The sequence below is a fragment of the Glycine max genome, chromosome 13, assembly GCF_000004515.6.
Source record: "Glycine max cultivar Williams 82 chromosome 13, Glycine_max_v4.0, whole genome shotgun sequence".
NCBI classification, from domain to species: Eukaryota; Viridiplantae; Streptophyta; class Magnoliopsida; order Fabales; family Fabaceae; genus Glycine; species Glycine max.
In genome coordinates this window covers 19665262-19681377 of record NC_038249.2, presented here as the reverse complement: position 1 = coordinate 19681377, position 16116 = coordinate 19665262, and the positions used below count along the sequence as shown (strand labels likewise).

Genomic DNA, 16116 nt, shown 5'->3' with positions numbered 1-16116 from the left:
CAAGAAAACGGAACTCGCACTTACCTAGCAATCTAGTAATTAGTATGTTATTCGGTGTTGACACCATTGTTGCCGCAGTGCATTACAAGAACATGTTCTAGTATAGTACTAGTATCTACTAAGTTGCGACCTTAACCTATATCTTTGGAATAAACTAGGCCTTTTGACATATACATCTCATCCTCCTTTAAGTCCTTCAAAAATTCAAAAGCATCGTAGTTATCAGTAACAATTAAAATTTAATAACGAATTTTTCCAAAGGTGTCTACGTACAATTACGAATATTATAAAATACTATTTCAACATTATATACTCTCTTTGACAGGAATTATCTGTCCAACTGACTCGAAAAGAGATCCCTGAAAGATAATTCATCTTTTTAAGAAAAATGTAGATCAACTATAAAAATATATTGAAAGGCCATTTCCAAGCTGTCAACTGCAAAATTTCCTGTTGAGCAATAAATTAACAAATAACATAACTTCATTTCAGAGGGGCCAAATTACCAGAGTTACAATTCAAACTGTTACGATGCCAAATTTGCTGCAGATCAGATGAATATTGCTATCTTATTCGCACGTATACAACAATTGAACCTTGAAGATCACGATCAACCTTGAAGTGAGCATTAAAAAATCTTTTTTCCTGTTATTGAAATCTCAATGTTAGAAAAACGTGGAGAAATTACAAGAATGAAGAAGAGCAATATCCGAAAACTGAGCAATAATTAACTTTGAAAAGTCTTATTAATTACCTCTTTATAATCAAGTGAAATTAAAAGGTTCTTCAATTTTTGTTCTTCAGAATCAAATAAAACAACGTGGCTGGGCAGAGACTTGTTTTTTGCATATTCAGACACAAAAGGAATAGGGTCCATCAAGAAACGGTCAGACTCATCAGGAACTCCTTTCTCTTCACTGTTGAACATGATACATTAACATGAATTATGAACTTATTTAAGTTCCGATTAAGTTTAGAAGTTATTGCAGATTTCTAAAATCCAAACCTTGGTGTGCAATCGAGAAATTGCATTGGCAGGTTATGATGCAGCATCGAATAGTAGGGAGTGGCATGGCAAGGCGTTAGGAATAGAATGCTTTTCACTTTCCCATGAAGAGCTTCCCTAGCAAGGTGGTTCATGGCATCCTCGGGTCCTCTCTGTTAGAAAATAAAGAATATATTAAATATTTCTAGATTTTTACATAAGATTTTTTTGCTCAACTCTTGATATATAAAGATATATGAACATCAAATTGAAAGAACAAACAGTGACAAGAAAAATTAATAATCTCTATATCCTAAATTGCATGTGTATAATAGCAAGGCCAGTCCAGGTAAAGGAGAGGGAGAGAGAGAAACCTGATGAACCAAACTCATGTACAAAGCCATTGGAATATTGGTAGCAAGCAAAAATAAGATAGCAGCTCCCATATTGGGAGGAAATCTCGTATGCTTTTTTATAGATTTTTTTCCTTTATTCTGTGCATAACCGGGATCTTCTATCACAGCCAAAGAATAACCAGAAAACATCAGAGCTATGGGAAGAACTGGCAAGGCAAACCTGTTCCTCACAGTAATTATTATCATAAATCAAGTTAAAACCAATAGGCCAGTTATATGTTAACAAGCATATGTAACTTTTTCAGATTGAAATACCTGAATTCCTTGTGGCCTAATAAACTGTAGAAACCCAAAACCCATGCAAGAAGGCCAGAAAACTTCCATTGTTTGGAATAAATGATACCAGCTATACAAAATGGTAAGTGAGAGAAGATCATGACTGGAAATCCCTGAGTGAAGTACCAGTGCCACTTGTGAGTTCCATAATAATCTCCTCCCGCAGAAAGAAAATTGAATTTTAAAAAATTAAGTGGTACTAGAATCCATGTGCCATACATGAAACGATCTAATAAGCAGGTAAGTCCAAGCACCAGGATCCTGAAAGAGTGAGCCTGAGTGTTAAAATATGTTCTTCAGGGAGAAGGGAAACAGAAAAAGAAAAATCACACACGATATATCATTCTCTAAAAGCACAATAGGAGCCACCTCCAAAAACATACCCAATAGGAGCCACCTCCAAAAAAATGAATTTGAATCTGTCATGTGCCTTGAAAAGCTCAAGCAGGCCAACATACAGCCATGTGATTGCACTTGTTGGTCGGATAGCACAAGCCACCGCTGCCACAGCTAAGCCCCACTTCCTTGAAACAAAGGAACAGTTGCTGGAAGGTCTCATGCAGGGCCAAAAGTATAGGGACACTAGTGTAAGAACAGTCTCCAAGCTATTCGACAGCGTTCGAGAAAAACAATAAAACATAAACCAATTGGACAATTGCGAAAAGAGCTGAGACAGAGTAAAGTTTTCAATTTTCATATACAATATCGGAGAATGCAAAGCAGCAAGAACTTCAAACATTAAACACACTCATTCCAACAAAAAAAAGAAGAAGAAAGAAAGGTAAACAGAATCGTAGGATACTGTCCATTTTGCAACAGAATCACCAAAGAGAACCGCAGCAAGCTTGTACAAGTATAAATCACCAACTGCAGAGAATACAGACTGCAGTAGCCGTGGAGCCCTCATCTAACAAACACAGAACAAAAATTAAAATAGGTTAATTTCTATATGCAGTTAATGTAAAGATTTTAACATATTCAACCAATTAAAAAATCACTTAGGTATTGCTTTTCAAGTAATTATTATAAAATTTAACAATTTTTATCACACTACAATATAATCATATAAAACACATACATTTATAGGACATTCTTATTAAATTCAAATTAGAATTAATTTTTGTGGCAGAAACCAATAATATCCTCCACAGGATACTATCCTATTCGAGTAAGGTAGGATTGCTACATGCGATAAAACTCTTCTTCCAAGTACATTTATAGAACATTCTTATTAAATTCAAATTAGAATTAATTTTTGTGGCAGAAACCAATAATATCCTCCACGGGATAGGATCCTATTCGACTCAGGTAGGATTGCTACATGCCACAAAACTCTTCTTCCAAATACTTTAACACAAAGGAATATCCAACACTTGAACTCAAGATAACTAGTTAAGCTAGAATAATCTCGTCTCGTGCCAGTGAATTAAAGGAACCATATCTATTAAACAAATAAGAATAAATGAATTGTTTACCATAAGCCATGGGGTATCAAGATGCAGTAAGGCAAGGAGCCTATAAAGCGGAACGAAGATGATGGGGTGCAAGTAGCTTCGGATACCTTGTTTCCACTCCCAGGTTAAGTGACCGTACCTGACAGATCAGCGCTTACGTGGTATCGACGAAGAAACGAACATATAAAAAGGAAAGGGGAAAGGAATGGAACGGTACCCAAAAGCGATGCGATGCGCGATCTCGGGGCCTTGCCAGTGTTCATCGGGGTTGAAATAAGTCTGCACCAAAACGGAATTCACCATTCGGAATGCCAAGCAGAGAGCGAAGACTCGTTTTTGTGAACAAAGGAATGATGTGTGGTCTGAATCTGATTTGGATGAAGTTGGAGCTTGGGATTCTTCTTTGTCTGCATATTTGTCACTGTTGTGTCTTCTTCTCATTCTTTGTGAATGTGACATGTGTTTCCCTCTTTGTCTTTGTCGTTAGAAAAGAGCAGAGATTACAGTCATTTGTGTTCTTCTTCAAAACTACGAACTAAAGAAGAAAGAAGTGACAGTACCAGAAAGACACCGGTTTATCATTTCTCGTGATGACCCGATTTAAATTGGGTTTATCATTTTTTTTCCCGTGATGGGCCGAACATGCAAGAAACCGGTTTTGTGGTCTAACGTATTAGTGGATTCAACATTTTCTTTTTGGACAAAAACAATTTTCTAGAAGAACAAGTCACAAACGTACATAAAAAAGTTAATTTTTACGTACACTTAGTATAAAATTTACATTGTTAACTAATTAAAAATTACTATATAAAATCATAATAGCAATCAATAATCAGATGATATTGTAAAAAAATTTACACAATGGATGCATTGAGTTTAATTCTATATAAACTCATCTAGTTTGACAATGAGACTCTTCAAAACATTGAAAAAAATGAAGAAGAAAAAATCCTTCAAAACAACTCATTAATTCTCCATGAGTGCAAACAAACTAATATTTCCTCTATTTTGAAATAAATATTTAGTTTAAAGTGTTGCATAAGTAGTTACGAAATCTTAAGTTTTAAAGAAATATTATAAGACTAACTAAAAGTTATATATTATTAATAGTTTATCTCTGAAAAAAGAATGGTTGCTAAATACTAGTTTGAAAGAAAAAAAAAGGTAATAAATGTTTTCATGGTATTGTAAAATGATAAACAATTTGCAACAACAAAATAATTGAATTGATACTTATTTCATAACGAAGGAAGTAAATACAAGCTTCATTCCTTTTTATTTTTCCTTTTCTAAAACTCAAGATGATATTAATTATTATTATTTTCAACTATACTTTTATCTTCATTTAATTTTGAATACTTTACACGCTTATCATAAATGGGGGAGACTTAATAGAAGAGATCATATTAAGAAGTTAAAAATAATTTCAATATAAATGAGAATATTATTCATATTTTTAATCTTTGTGTTCTAAAATGAATAGATACAAAGGCATAGAGGTAATATTATCTAATAAAAAAGAGGCATAGAGTGTAATTAAGTAAACTCATGGAATTATTTAAAGAAAAAAAGTAAATCACAGAGAAGGATAATGAATTTTTCTTAAATATATGTCATTAACTCAAAGCTTACACAGTGATTATAAAATATAAACCAACAACGTTATAAAAAAAAATAGGGAATGTGTCACATGAGAAGGGAAAATAATTGGTTAACTATTTTTAATTACATGACAAGCTTTCATAAAAAAATTATCATATGTTCTAGTAAAAGGTCTTGTAAAAAAAAAAAAAAAGAGTAAAAGGTGTTGTATTTATTCAATTCAAGCTTGCTAAATTGGAACAGGTGAATTTGGTCAAGTACAAGAGTTACCCAACAAAAGTTCGGGACTCGGTTTCTCTCATTTTTTCGTTACACGGGGGACATATAGTTGGTGTAGCTTACCTTTTTGTCTAACGAAAAAAATGTGAAAAAGGGGGAAGCTTATCTTGTTTGATTTATGTCCCAAATACAGAGCTTCAGACAACACCGTGCATTGAGGTAAAAGAATTACTCAAGCCCACATAGAACATACCTGTTAGCCGGTTGGTCCTGTCCCCTTTAAAGGTGCCACCCCAGAACATTATTGCTTTACACTAAGCACTGAGAGCGTGTCTAAAACAAACTATTTCAATTTTGAATGAAATCTTTGACATGGTATATTTGTACTCATCATATATTGTTCATTCATCTTATTATTTCAAATTATTCTAGACAGACCACAGATAATTTGAATTTAATAGTAGGGACGATATGTTGTAATAGGTACAAATATTTTGCAAAAGATGCAAACCGATACATAAGGTAAGTGCCGATACTGATAACAATGATTTTAGTAAAATTGGAGCTCATATTTTGCAAAAGAAGCTGAAATTTTTAGCATGTGATTGATTGTTGTTGCCCATGTTTTGTAACGACGGAAATCATCTGCCATGTCTAGCTTGAAAACTCCTCCTCTTGTAGTTAAAACAATCAGATAACACGTATCAGCATCCTCAGCTTCTGAACCTTGATACAGCTCCGCATGCAGAGTCATTACAATACCTGTTGCCAGTGTCATAAGTCGGCGTGCCTTCTAGTCTAATCTAATCTAAGTTTAAATAAAGTAAAAGAAAAGAACATTATTGGAAAAACAAAAAAAATACACCTACCCTCCCTCTTGCTTTTGAATAGATTATGCTTCCTCATCATAAGTACAACCTATAGGAATCAATGCATCACGAGTCAGAGAGACAAAAGTATATAGCTACATCACTGTTCAGTAATATTAGAATTAATCATAATGTGTAAGTTAATCATGAACTCAATTGCTTGACATAAAATTCAAGAGTAAGATTCGTACTCCGTAAGTTTCAATAATTAAAAACATCGTAAGTTAACTTGAACAAGATTTTACGGTGTTTTTAATTCTTTGTTTTGTTAGCAAGTAGCTTTTACGATGCTATGTTTTCAGTTCATAATCCTATTCAGCCAAATAAAAGTAAATAAACATAAAAACCATCCATGATCCTGACCTTGGCTTCGCTGTTTAGGATTACAGACACTGATCTAGGCATATACTTCCCTGTTCAGACATAGTTCAAGTAAGAACAAATTAGAAAATCACGTAATAGTTCTTTATTGTATGTAGTTATAAGTGGATGCCACTGCAGAGCAGGTTTTTTTTTTTTTTTTTTTTGCATCATAACTCTACCTTCTGGTGTTTCTACATATAACTCAGCACCCTGTGCAAGAATTGATCTGCCTTTTTCAAAGTCAAAATCTAGATCATTGTTGTCTTCAAGGGGCAAGATAGGGACTCCCCCATTCAATCTGTTCTTACATCCTGATCTTACTTTAAGTGTGGCAGCTCCTTTTAATGCTGCAGATGGCAACAGTTTTTAGTCAGCAAAAGGATGGTACATAAAGTATGGTGCATGGACACCAAAAACGAAATCAGAATTATGAAAAAAAAAATATGTTTCCATCAATTTCCTCAATTGCATGTTTCTTTTGTTGGGTGAAGTGGTGCTTTATCTTACAAATTTCTTCATATAGGTATATTAAAAAAAAAAAACAGGAAATGGACCTAAAAAAAGTAAAAAGTGCCTTTTCTGATGAGGGAGGGACACGTCAAGAACCATCTAATTTCAATTGGGCCAGGAATTTTAACACTTTTGACATCACCGATACCAGATTTTTAGTTCCAAAATCTGTAGCCAAATCAAATCTTGCATCTGCACCCTCCCCTCCTCTCCAAATAACATAAAAGTATTCAAAAAAATGAATGAAAATAAAAAATAAGAATAAGGAAAGTTACATGTTGCAGCTGCCGCAGTGAGAGTTAGGATGTCACTTGCACTTGTGCCACTCATGGCTGAGCCAATTACACCGCTAAGCTGTTCTTTCTTTGCCCCCATTGCTTCAGCTACTTTTGCACACTGTGCAGCTACCAAGGCAGCTGCAGAGGCCACTGCTGCATCTCTGTCTTGGTTTGACTCATTTTTTGAATTTTCAGCAGCAATAGCAGCTAGAGCTGCTGCAACCCCCGCAACTGATATTGCTGCATGCACCTCTGCTCTTTGCAACCTCTGATCTTCTTTTCTCTTCATCTTTATTTCCTTAAACCATTTCTTTATTGAGACATTTTTCAGTGGTATGATCTGCTTCCATGGCATCTGCATGGTGATCACAACAAACCTACTTATTGTTGCCAACTGAACTGATAATTATATAATATACATGTTGGTAGAGATCATAAGATTACATACCCATTTCTTTCGGAAACAGCTGTTGTAATTCAATTCAGGATGCATCGCTTGCTGCATCCATATCCATGACTGAAAAAACACAAGATGAACAAAATATGTATATAAAAACTAGTCATGAAAGATTGATTCTCAATATAGAATCACTTCTGCCTTATAATTTCTTACCTTTACATTATTAGACTTCCATGCTGGGAATGACCCAAAATGCGCACCATCCATTCTAGCACTCTTTTCCATCTTATGCAGAGTTTCATAAATATTTATCACAAATGAGTAGGTTGAATAACATTAGAATAAGTAATGTTACGTCCTCTTATTAGTCTTCTAATACTCCACGATAAGTAAAAACAATAAAAAATTCAAATGATTTTTGGTTTAACCAATAAGAGAATTAATACAAAGATATTGTAAGAGGATTTAGAATTATTCTATTGCAATATAGTTGAAGCAGTTTGACTCACCGAAGGAAGAGGGTTGGGGCTACCAGGCTCCAATTGCTTCATAGAGTTATTATCAAGTAGAACAACTGATCCATGTTGTGGCTCAGGCTGCAGAGCTTGCACAGCAAAGTTACACCATGCAAGTGAAAGGAAATCCATAGTCTCGGGATGTGCATCCGAAGGGGATAGATTATAATCGGAAACCATGTTATCGTGATGATCAATTTTCTGAAGAAATGAATTGAACAGGATGAGATAATTCAGCTACGCGGTTTCAAATATGAATATATATTAATGTAGGCAAGCATGCATGCATATTTAAACATGTTAAATCACCATGATAATGATTTTGTAAACCCCACTATTCTTACCAAAAAAGTAAAAGGGAGTGTCTTTTAAACATGCAGTATAGTGTTCTCAATAACCCCATTAAGCAGGACATGACACCGCGACACTGCCACGGTAAGATTCATACCACTTGTTAAATCAAAAACAGGAGTTTATGGAACTTTTTACTTAAAATGATCACCATTTAACTTATTCTTAATGTGGAATTTTGTTACTCACACTTAAATTTTCAAAAATCATGCGAAATTTTATATAATAGGACTTGGCAAAAGTGGACAGAAAGAAAAATGCTATCGTATGCTTCCTTGTCATTGATCAAATTGATCCATTGTATGAAATTTGAATAGAAAAAAAAAAACAAAAAAAAGCAAGGCAAGTGACTATGTTACAGATATTTTGGGCACATGTTGCTACAGTCCAATAACTAATATCTCGTTATACTGAAAGGTTTCTGAGGAACAGGAATATCGAGTCGATGGAATAATAGTATATTACAGATGGAAAGTGCCGTTACACTTTGATATAATTGTACATAACTTTTCGTGAAGCTACTGATGATGTGGAAATTAAGGGACCTACGTGATATTGAAAGGGTTATTTTGCTTATTGATTTAGATTGTAGAAAACAAGCCCTCAAGATTCGAATGAGAGATAACACATGCCAGCCATAATAGAACATTGTGGGATTATTAGTATAAAGACTCAACAAGAGGCCCCTTTCTTTTGAACATCTTTAAATGAAAGCCATAAACTTAAGGCTAAGCACAATAAGCATGATGCATAAAATAATGAAAGGCTAAATGCCAGAGGACCAGAGCTTTCTTCAGGGCCACCACATAATAAGCATTCACAGGCTAGAAAAAAGTGGGGGGGCATTATAACCTAGCATGCTCGTGGGCCAACGTTGATGGAAAGAAACTAGACATGCATGATTGCCATAAATGAAAGGAAGTAACTGGTATCATTATGGTTAAGCATTTTTTTCATTAGAATAATTAAGCACTTGAGTAGCTTGCTTGTTAAATAATTACGATAAAGATTGGCTTTTTGTCATCTTGAAAAGAGCGTGTAAAGCTAATCGAGTAGGCTATGGCATCACACATAGGCACATATCTAAAATATGATCAATGGAATGATCTTTTAATTTAAGTAAACTCTTGTGGGGATTTGCTTGAAGCCGTGCTGATTACGTTCATGTGACAAGCAAACACATTCTACGTTAGAGATGCTAAATTGTTTCTAACTCATGGTTCGTAACTTATACCAAACACGTCTAGGATCAATGTATTTGTACTAATTGATTATTATAAAGGACAAAACGTAGTTACATTATTTAGAACCCAGATAAATGTACATCATGTTTTATAGTATTCGGATAAAACATTGATAGAAGATGCGATGTAAAATGAGATGAAAGGAAAATGAAAAAAACATTGAACCAATAAGATCTGCACAATCGGTAAACAACTGATTCTTTAAATATGTTGACAAAGTATGATTTCCTAGTTGTGCGCATGTAAAAAATACTTTGTGAAAGTAGTGTTATGACTTTTGGGTATAAGATACCTGCTTTCAGCAAAAAGAAAATGAATTTATATTAAACATTTCTTCCATTATTTAAGTAATTGTGATATTTTTTTCAATTAAAATTAAAAATTTACCCCAATAATTTACATATTAAAAGATGATAATAAAAGTTGGTACAAATTGTTGAATCGAAACTCAAATTTTACTTACAAAAAAATACTATGAACATTTAAGGTGTTTTCGTATTTGTCTTGGATCACTACCCAAATCCAAGCCCATAACTCCTATTTGGACCTCCAACCTAGATCCACTCCGATGCAAAGATGTCAAATGCAATATTGAATCTTATATATGTATATTACCTCCAATGGGTTTAACTTCTTTAAAATAAATAATTGTACCTTAAAAGATAAACGTATTTATAATTATATATTTGAAAATCAATAATTAAAGCATTGGGGGTTAAGTTTAATTCAAATTCATTTATGAATCATGATTTGAGATTAATTTAATTTGGCACTATAATTCATTTATGGGGTTCACTGAATTATTTAATTATGAATTTTATCCTCAATTAAAAACCCTAATCCCTTAGGTGAATTAAAAAAGGATAAGCATGAACATAATGACTTAAAAGATAACAAATATTCAACGCCTATTCCTAACTTAGAGAATTACAGGTTTCATATTTTAGAGCATGTTTTTATATAAAAGTTCCATTAAATATTGAGACCTAAGATCATCCAAGAGTGGTGAGTTCTCAGAAAGCATTAAAAACATGAATTATGAGCACTGCAATAAGAAAAACAATTTAATTTTCTCGTGTACTTGGTGCTCCACAATGATTCTCCAAAGTTCTAATGACATGATTGAATCTTTTTTCTTGGTCTTATTTTTCATAGTTCCAAATTATATTTTTTGTTCTAACACTTGAAATTAAAAAAAAAAAGAGACACAGTCGGAACTCAGAACCATTAAATTACAATTAAAATCAAGTAATAAGCACATTCAATCAACTTATGTCATTTATCTAAAAATTATTATAATTTGAAACACAATGTTAAAAAGATGGAGAAAGGTGGCCAAATCAGTAAATGGCATAAAAAGAATTAAAAATAGATAATCTGTAGGATAATCAAGTACTAGTAAGACCTCCAAATCGTCATTATTGTTGACATTGACCTTTTTTTTTATATGATTTATATATTCTTTGTTGAATTTGTATTAAATTCGATGTGCGTTTTGAATCTATCATAATATACTTATATCGATTTTAATATTTGTATAGTTTATGTTAGGCACGAGAGAAATACAAAAAAAAAAAAAAAAAAAAAAAGAGTTTAATTGTGTTTCAAACCATTTTGCAAGTCTTTTTCTAAAACGAAGTATAGTCTTACTCGAAGGATGATGGTTAAAAGATTTAATAAACATGAATTAAAAATTTAGATGTGATTATTGTCTTTTGAAACTATGAGTAAAGCTATAAAAGAAGTAGGGAAAAAGATAATCACATAAAACTTTTTACATTGGTTCATTTAAACCTGATTAAGAGTATGCTCAGTCCTTGGTATCCTATCTAGATTTTCACAAACTCAACCCGAGTTACAAGCATCCTTTTGATCAAGCCTTCAAAAAATTAAACCAAGTATTCTTGTTACAAAGCCTGCCTTTTTAGTCGATTAATTTTTTAACAATAAAACAGACGAAACCTTATTTTATATGTAAACGGTATGTAGTGCTCAGAGAAAATTAAGTCATTGCCAAACTTTCGTATTAAGTGTATATTTGATTTTTTTTAATAGAATAAATTCTGACAGGCATTTAGGTTGATGCAAGAAAAAAAACCTTTCACGCTTTTTCTATCATAACACATGCAGTAGTGGGTTTTCAAAATAATTAAGCAATTAAACTCACCCTAAATAAGTTATTATCTGCTATTTATTATGTAGAATTATCTTTATACAATAAAGACAAAAAAATATATAATTATGAAAAAGATAAAATAAAATGAGTAATATGATAAAAAAATATCATACGAATAATGATGTTAATAAAAGATGAGTGAATCACGTGGCTAAAATCGGTACGTCTCTTGGGCTATAAATTGGGCCATTCAACTCATGTGTCACACTTTAAAGAGTTAGTTTCCGCACTTTAGGCCGAAGTTGACACGCCGTGGGCTACGCAATTAGGCTTCCAGTGGTGCAATGCAAAGACTATCCTTAATCAAATATTTTCTTCCTTTGTCTCGAAATAATTATTTAGGTTATTTTACATAAATTAAAAAATAATAAATAAATAAAATAGAATAATAAATTTATAAAATTAATCTATTATTATTATTAATTTATTTATAATTTTTTTATTCACATTAATATTATAAGACATATAAGTGAAAAAAAATAATTAATACAATGATCACTTAAAAAAAAAATCTTACAATACATTTATAATTGAGCGAAAGGAGTACTATATCTATCAATCCCAAACTCAAATCCACCAATCAATGCATTTTTTTAACAAAGAAGATGGTAAAATTAAGATTTAGTAGTATATTGCATAAATAATAAACCTCTTAAACCCATTACTGTTAGGCTGATCCTAGTGATTATTCCTTGAAAGTGTAATTTTTTTTGTGTGCATGTGTAGAAAAGTGTAATATCACAGTAATTCTTAAAACTAAAAAAAAATCTAAATAGATCTTTAAAATTTCTAATTGTTTCATCTGAGTTTTTAAATTGTATATTAAAAACATGTTTTTATTATCATTTAAGTCACATATTCTTTTTTTTTCAAATTTTAAACAACTATAATTGAGAAATTACACTTTAAAAAATTTATTTAAAATGTTTTTGGTTTAAAAGATTACTATTATAATGTTATAGATTTTCAGACACTAAAAACTACTGAAGTAGTCTATAAAAATTTTATATTGTTCGATTCTTTGCACACCAAAAACTAAATAGTCTCTAGATAGAGATTGGAGAATAGAGATATCTGATAGTTTGTGTTGATTTGATGTGATTGGTGCGCATAAAAAAGGTAAGTAAATGTAGACTAACATAAAATAACTATGGCATCATAAATCATAATACCAGTTGATTTCCTATGGAGCATAAATAGCTGTCAAGCAACAAAAGTGTTAGTTTGACAGAAAAAGAGGGTCAGTCAAGACTCAAGAGCTATCACGTGATTGGACGCAACGGACTCCGTTCTGTGCTTAAAATAAATCAATTTATTCATATGTTTTAGTTTTAAAATGTTTATATTAATTTTAGTTTTTCATTTTCCTAGCTATTTTTAAAATTTTAACTATATTTTAATATTTATCTGAATTAATTATTAATTAATACACACTACTTTAAATATTTAAAAGTATTTTTGATATATGATAGTAATAAACTGAATAATTATCAATTCGTATAATTCATAATACAAGAAAAATGATTATTGAAGAGACACTTCTTCCTAGTTTGTGAAATAAATTAAATGTCCTAATATAAATATATAGATAATACAAATAAAATGCAGAGAAATAGATCATTTTATATTGCAGTTGAGGTGGTGAGAATATTCGTATTCAAATTTCTGTAAGATGAATTTTATTGCACATTGTCAAGTGAAAATAATTGATTACTTGTCAAAATCTTTCTGGAAGTATATAATGGGTCTTTTGTTATTATTTTTGAACAAGATTGATTTAAGACACCACCTAACACTTGTTATCCTACTCTAACAAATTAAATTCAATTCATATTTTTTAATGATCAAACTCATTAGTACAATGAAAGCCGGAATACTTGTATGTCAATTTATATTTATATTTTTCTTTTTTACCAATTATATTTTTATTTTGTTTAAAATGGAAAATTGCATTTGAAGTTTTTTTTTACCGGTACAAAGTACATTCATTAAGGATTTAAGCTCAGTTTCACGACATGCTGGTTGTATTTGAAGTTAATTATAATTGTATGGTGAAAAAATCATAAATATTAAAACATAATTATAATGAAAAGTAATAAATGTTTATGATTTCAGTAAAAAAAATAATTATGACTTTTTATAATTACCTCTGAATTAATAATAGGTTGTATATGCTTGTAATTTTCTATTTTCAGCACAATATAATTTTCTTTTATTTGTATATTTTAAATCTTTGAATAAAAATAAGATTTATTTACAATTTCAACATTTCATCTCTAATACGTGGCATACAAAATAACTATCTTTTTTTTACAGCACAAAATAACGACTATCTTATCTATAGGAGAAGTTTGAAATTCTATGACAATATTACTAGTTTATTATCGCCTCAAAACGTTGTTTACATATTTTGCAAGTATAAATATCCCATTAAACTTTATTATTTTTGTTCTCTTCTTTTTCATTTTAAAATATTTTTTATTTACCTTTTATTTTAAAATTTAAAGATAATATTAATTATTTTTGAAATATTTTAATATATTTTAATTATTTTTCTTAATCTTTATACTATAAATTAAAACAAAATATGAAAAGAAACTACAGTAATTGAATCATTAATAAAGTTTCAAACTATGATCACGGGACTGTATATGCTTTTCACACACAACTTCAAAAAGCTCATTATGTTAACAACACGTTTCCATGTTACCAATTAATTAGCGTGATGGCATTTTCATCGCTAATTAATGGCAAAAGTCTTATAACAGCTAATGTGAGGGACAGGCTTCTTACTATTGCACTTCAAAAAGGAGTGGGAAGAGTTTCTGATATGATACCTTCTTGAAGGTATTTCGATTAGTTTTTAACCTTTTCTTTCTATTAGAAAATTTTGTTTTCTTTTTTTGAAATGTTTTTTAAAATATTATTTTTTTAAACGTTAGTTTCTAATTTTTATTTATTTTTATCTTTAATATATTTATTAATTTTTCTGATTATTCCTTTTAAATAAATTATAGTTTTACACCAATAATTTAATAAATAGTTTTTTTTATCTTCCACTTATAATTGTTTATATTTTTTATAAGTGAAATTTCATTAATCAGAGTATATAGGCTTCTTATTGCACTTCTCAAAAAGCAGTGGAGAGGTTTCTCCTAGTTGTTTTTATTTTTTATAAGTGATTTTTTTAATCACAGAATAAAAGATATTCTAAGTCGTTGTTGTTTATATAACTCATCCACAAAGTGTTCCTACCTAAGACGACATTGCAAATTTATCACGAAAAAACTTATTTAATTCTAAAATATGTGCAAGAAACTTCATTTTGTAGTATTAATTATAAACATTACAAAATTTTGTCCTTGTTAGTAACTATTTCATTATTACATTAAGAAACTACATGGATTACAATACTCCTGTTCTTAAATAAAACTTGCTTAAAAGACATTAAAAAAATCATTTGAATTAAAACAATTATTATTTCATTTACTAATGAATTATCTTTGTCTTGGTTTTATTAGTATAAATCTTGTCCATTATAAACTAAATTATTCATATAGATACGTCTATACTAATAAGTATGATACATTATACTAATAAATAATGTTATTAGTATACGAAATAGATATATTATCACTAAATCATATTGTTAGTAAAATATATTTATAATTAGTGTAAATTTCACAATAATTAAATACTTTAATTTCTATATAAAAAGTTAATTCTAAATAATGAAAGTTAATCAAACACAAATCATTAATAAATGTTATTTTTGTAATTAAATCCTCATTCAATTGTTTCTCATGCACTATATAAACAATATAAATTACACCAATGATATATTTTATATTTAATAAAATGTAGAAATTCAAAGTCCTTGACTACGCCTATATTAGTTGGATATATTTCCGCCTCTAAGGTGAAAAAAAAAATATAATGCGAAATCAAAATGTACATAATGGACATTAGGTTTAGGTACTTAAAAATGTAGTAATTCATTTTGTGAAGGATAACGTCATATATATATATATATATATATATATATATATATATATATATATATATATATATATATATATATATATATATTATTGATACAGCTATATATACACTCAACTTAGATTCATATTATATCTTATGTTTTAGCAGCTCTTATTCTGTGTATAGGATTCGATATCTAAAACACGTTAATTAACACTTCTATGCCTGCATATATATAGTAAACAAAAAAAAAAAGATTTCTCTTGTCTTGTTTATAATGGTATAGCAAACAAGTTTAATTAGTTTTTATACATTCTTAGTGAAAATTTATTTACACACTATTGACTAATAAAAATATATTATTAATATGACTTTAAAGATAATTATTATAAAAATTAATAAATTTAATTACCTCACATACTAATTTATAATCATTGTATGTAAAACACTTATACTAATTAACTTTTTATACAATAC

General features: G+C 30.1%; 2 protein-coding genes across 4 annotated transcripts; both read right to left on the bottom strand.

Moving 5' to 3' along the window:
• Positions 1-20: 20 nt before the first annotated feature.
• Positions 21-3716, bottom strand: LOC100804913 (mannosyltransferase APTG1). The gene is made up of 9 exons (XM_003542252.5): positions 3349-3716; positions 3153-3270; positions 2480-2584; positions 2061-2344; positions 1657-1938; positions 1360-1561; positions 1007-1158; positions 755-917; positions 21-645 (listed from the first exon to the last, which is right to left on the bottom strand). The coding sequence occupies exons 1-9, from the start codon at positions 3588-3590 to the stop codon at positions 565-567; spliced, it is 1629 nt and encodes a 542-aa protein (XP_003542300.1). The 5' UTR covers positions 3591-3716; the 3' UTR covers positions 21-564.
• Positions 3717-5305: 1589 nt separating this feature from the next.
• On the bottom strand, positions 5306-8516 carry LOC100807586 (auxin canalisation and PH-like domain-containing protein). Of its 3 annotated transcripts, XM_041007818.1 has the most exons (9): positions 8232-8516; positions 7882-8088; positions 7586-7657; positions 7421-7489; positions 6970-7327; positions 6364-6531; positions 6185-6234; positions 5822-5870; positions 5306-5714 (listed from the first exon to the last, which is right to left on the bottom strand). In XM_041007818.1, exons 2-9 carry the CDS (start codon positions 8065-8067, stop codon positions 5503-5505), a joined length of 1164 nt encoding a protein of 387 aa, XP_040863752.1. In that variant the 5' UTR covers positions 8068-8088; positions 8232-8516; the 3' UTR covers positions 5306-5502. The 3 variants fall into 3 exon arrangements, with proteins under 3 accessions (XP_040863752.1, XP_006593455.1, NP_001242533.2); XM_006593392.3 differs by lacking the exon at positions 8232-8516 and having other exon boundaries at positions 7586-7648; positions 7882-8169; NM_001255604.3 differs by lacking the exon at positions 8232-8516 and having other exon boundaries at positions 7882-8117.
• Positions 8517-16116: the final 7600 nt, after the last annotated feature.

Excerpts from the sequence above, each read along its gene's own strand:
- LOC100804913 (XM_003542252.5), bottom strand. The coding sequence starts at position 3,590 with ATGTCACATTCACAAAGAATGAGAAGAAGACACAACAGTGACAAATAT. Across the intron at positions 2,345-2,479 it reads ATTCTGTTGCAAAATGGACA|CTCTTTTCGCAATTGTCCAA; the intron begins GTATCCTACGAT and ends ACTCTGTCTCAG. Across the intron at positions 918-1,006 it reads TTTCTCGATTGCACACCAAG|TGAAGAGAAAGGAGTTCCTG; the intron begins GTTTGGATTTTA and ends CATGTTCAACAG.
- LOC100807586 (XM_041007818.1), bottom strand. The coding sequence starts at position 8,067 with ATGGTTTCCGATTATAATCTATCCCCTTCGGATGCACATCCCGAGACT. Across the intron at positions 6,532-6,969 it reads CACTGCGGCAGCTGCAACAT|CATTAAAAGGAGCTGCCACA; the intron begins GTAACTTTCCTT and ends TGCCATCTGCAG. Across the intron at positions 6,235-6,363 it reads ATATGTAGAAACACCAGAAG|GGAAGTATATGCCTAGATCA; the intron begins GTAGAGTTATGA and ends ATGTCTGAACAG.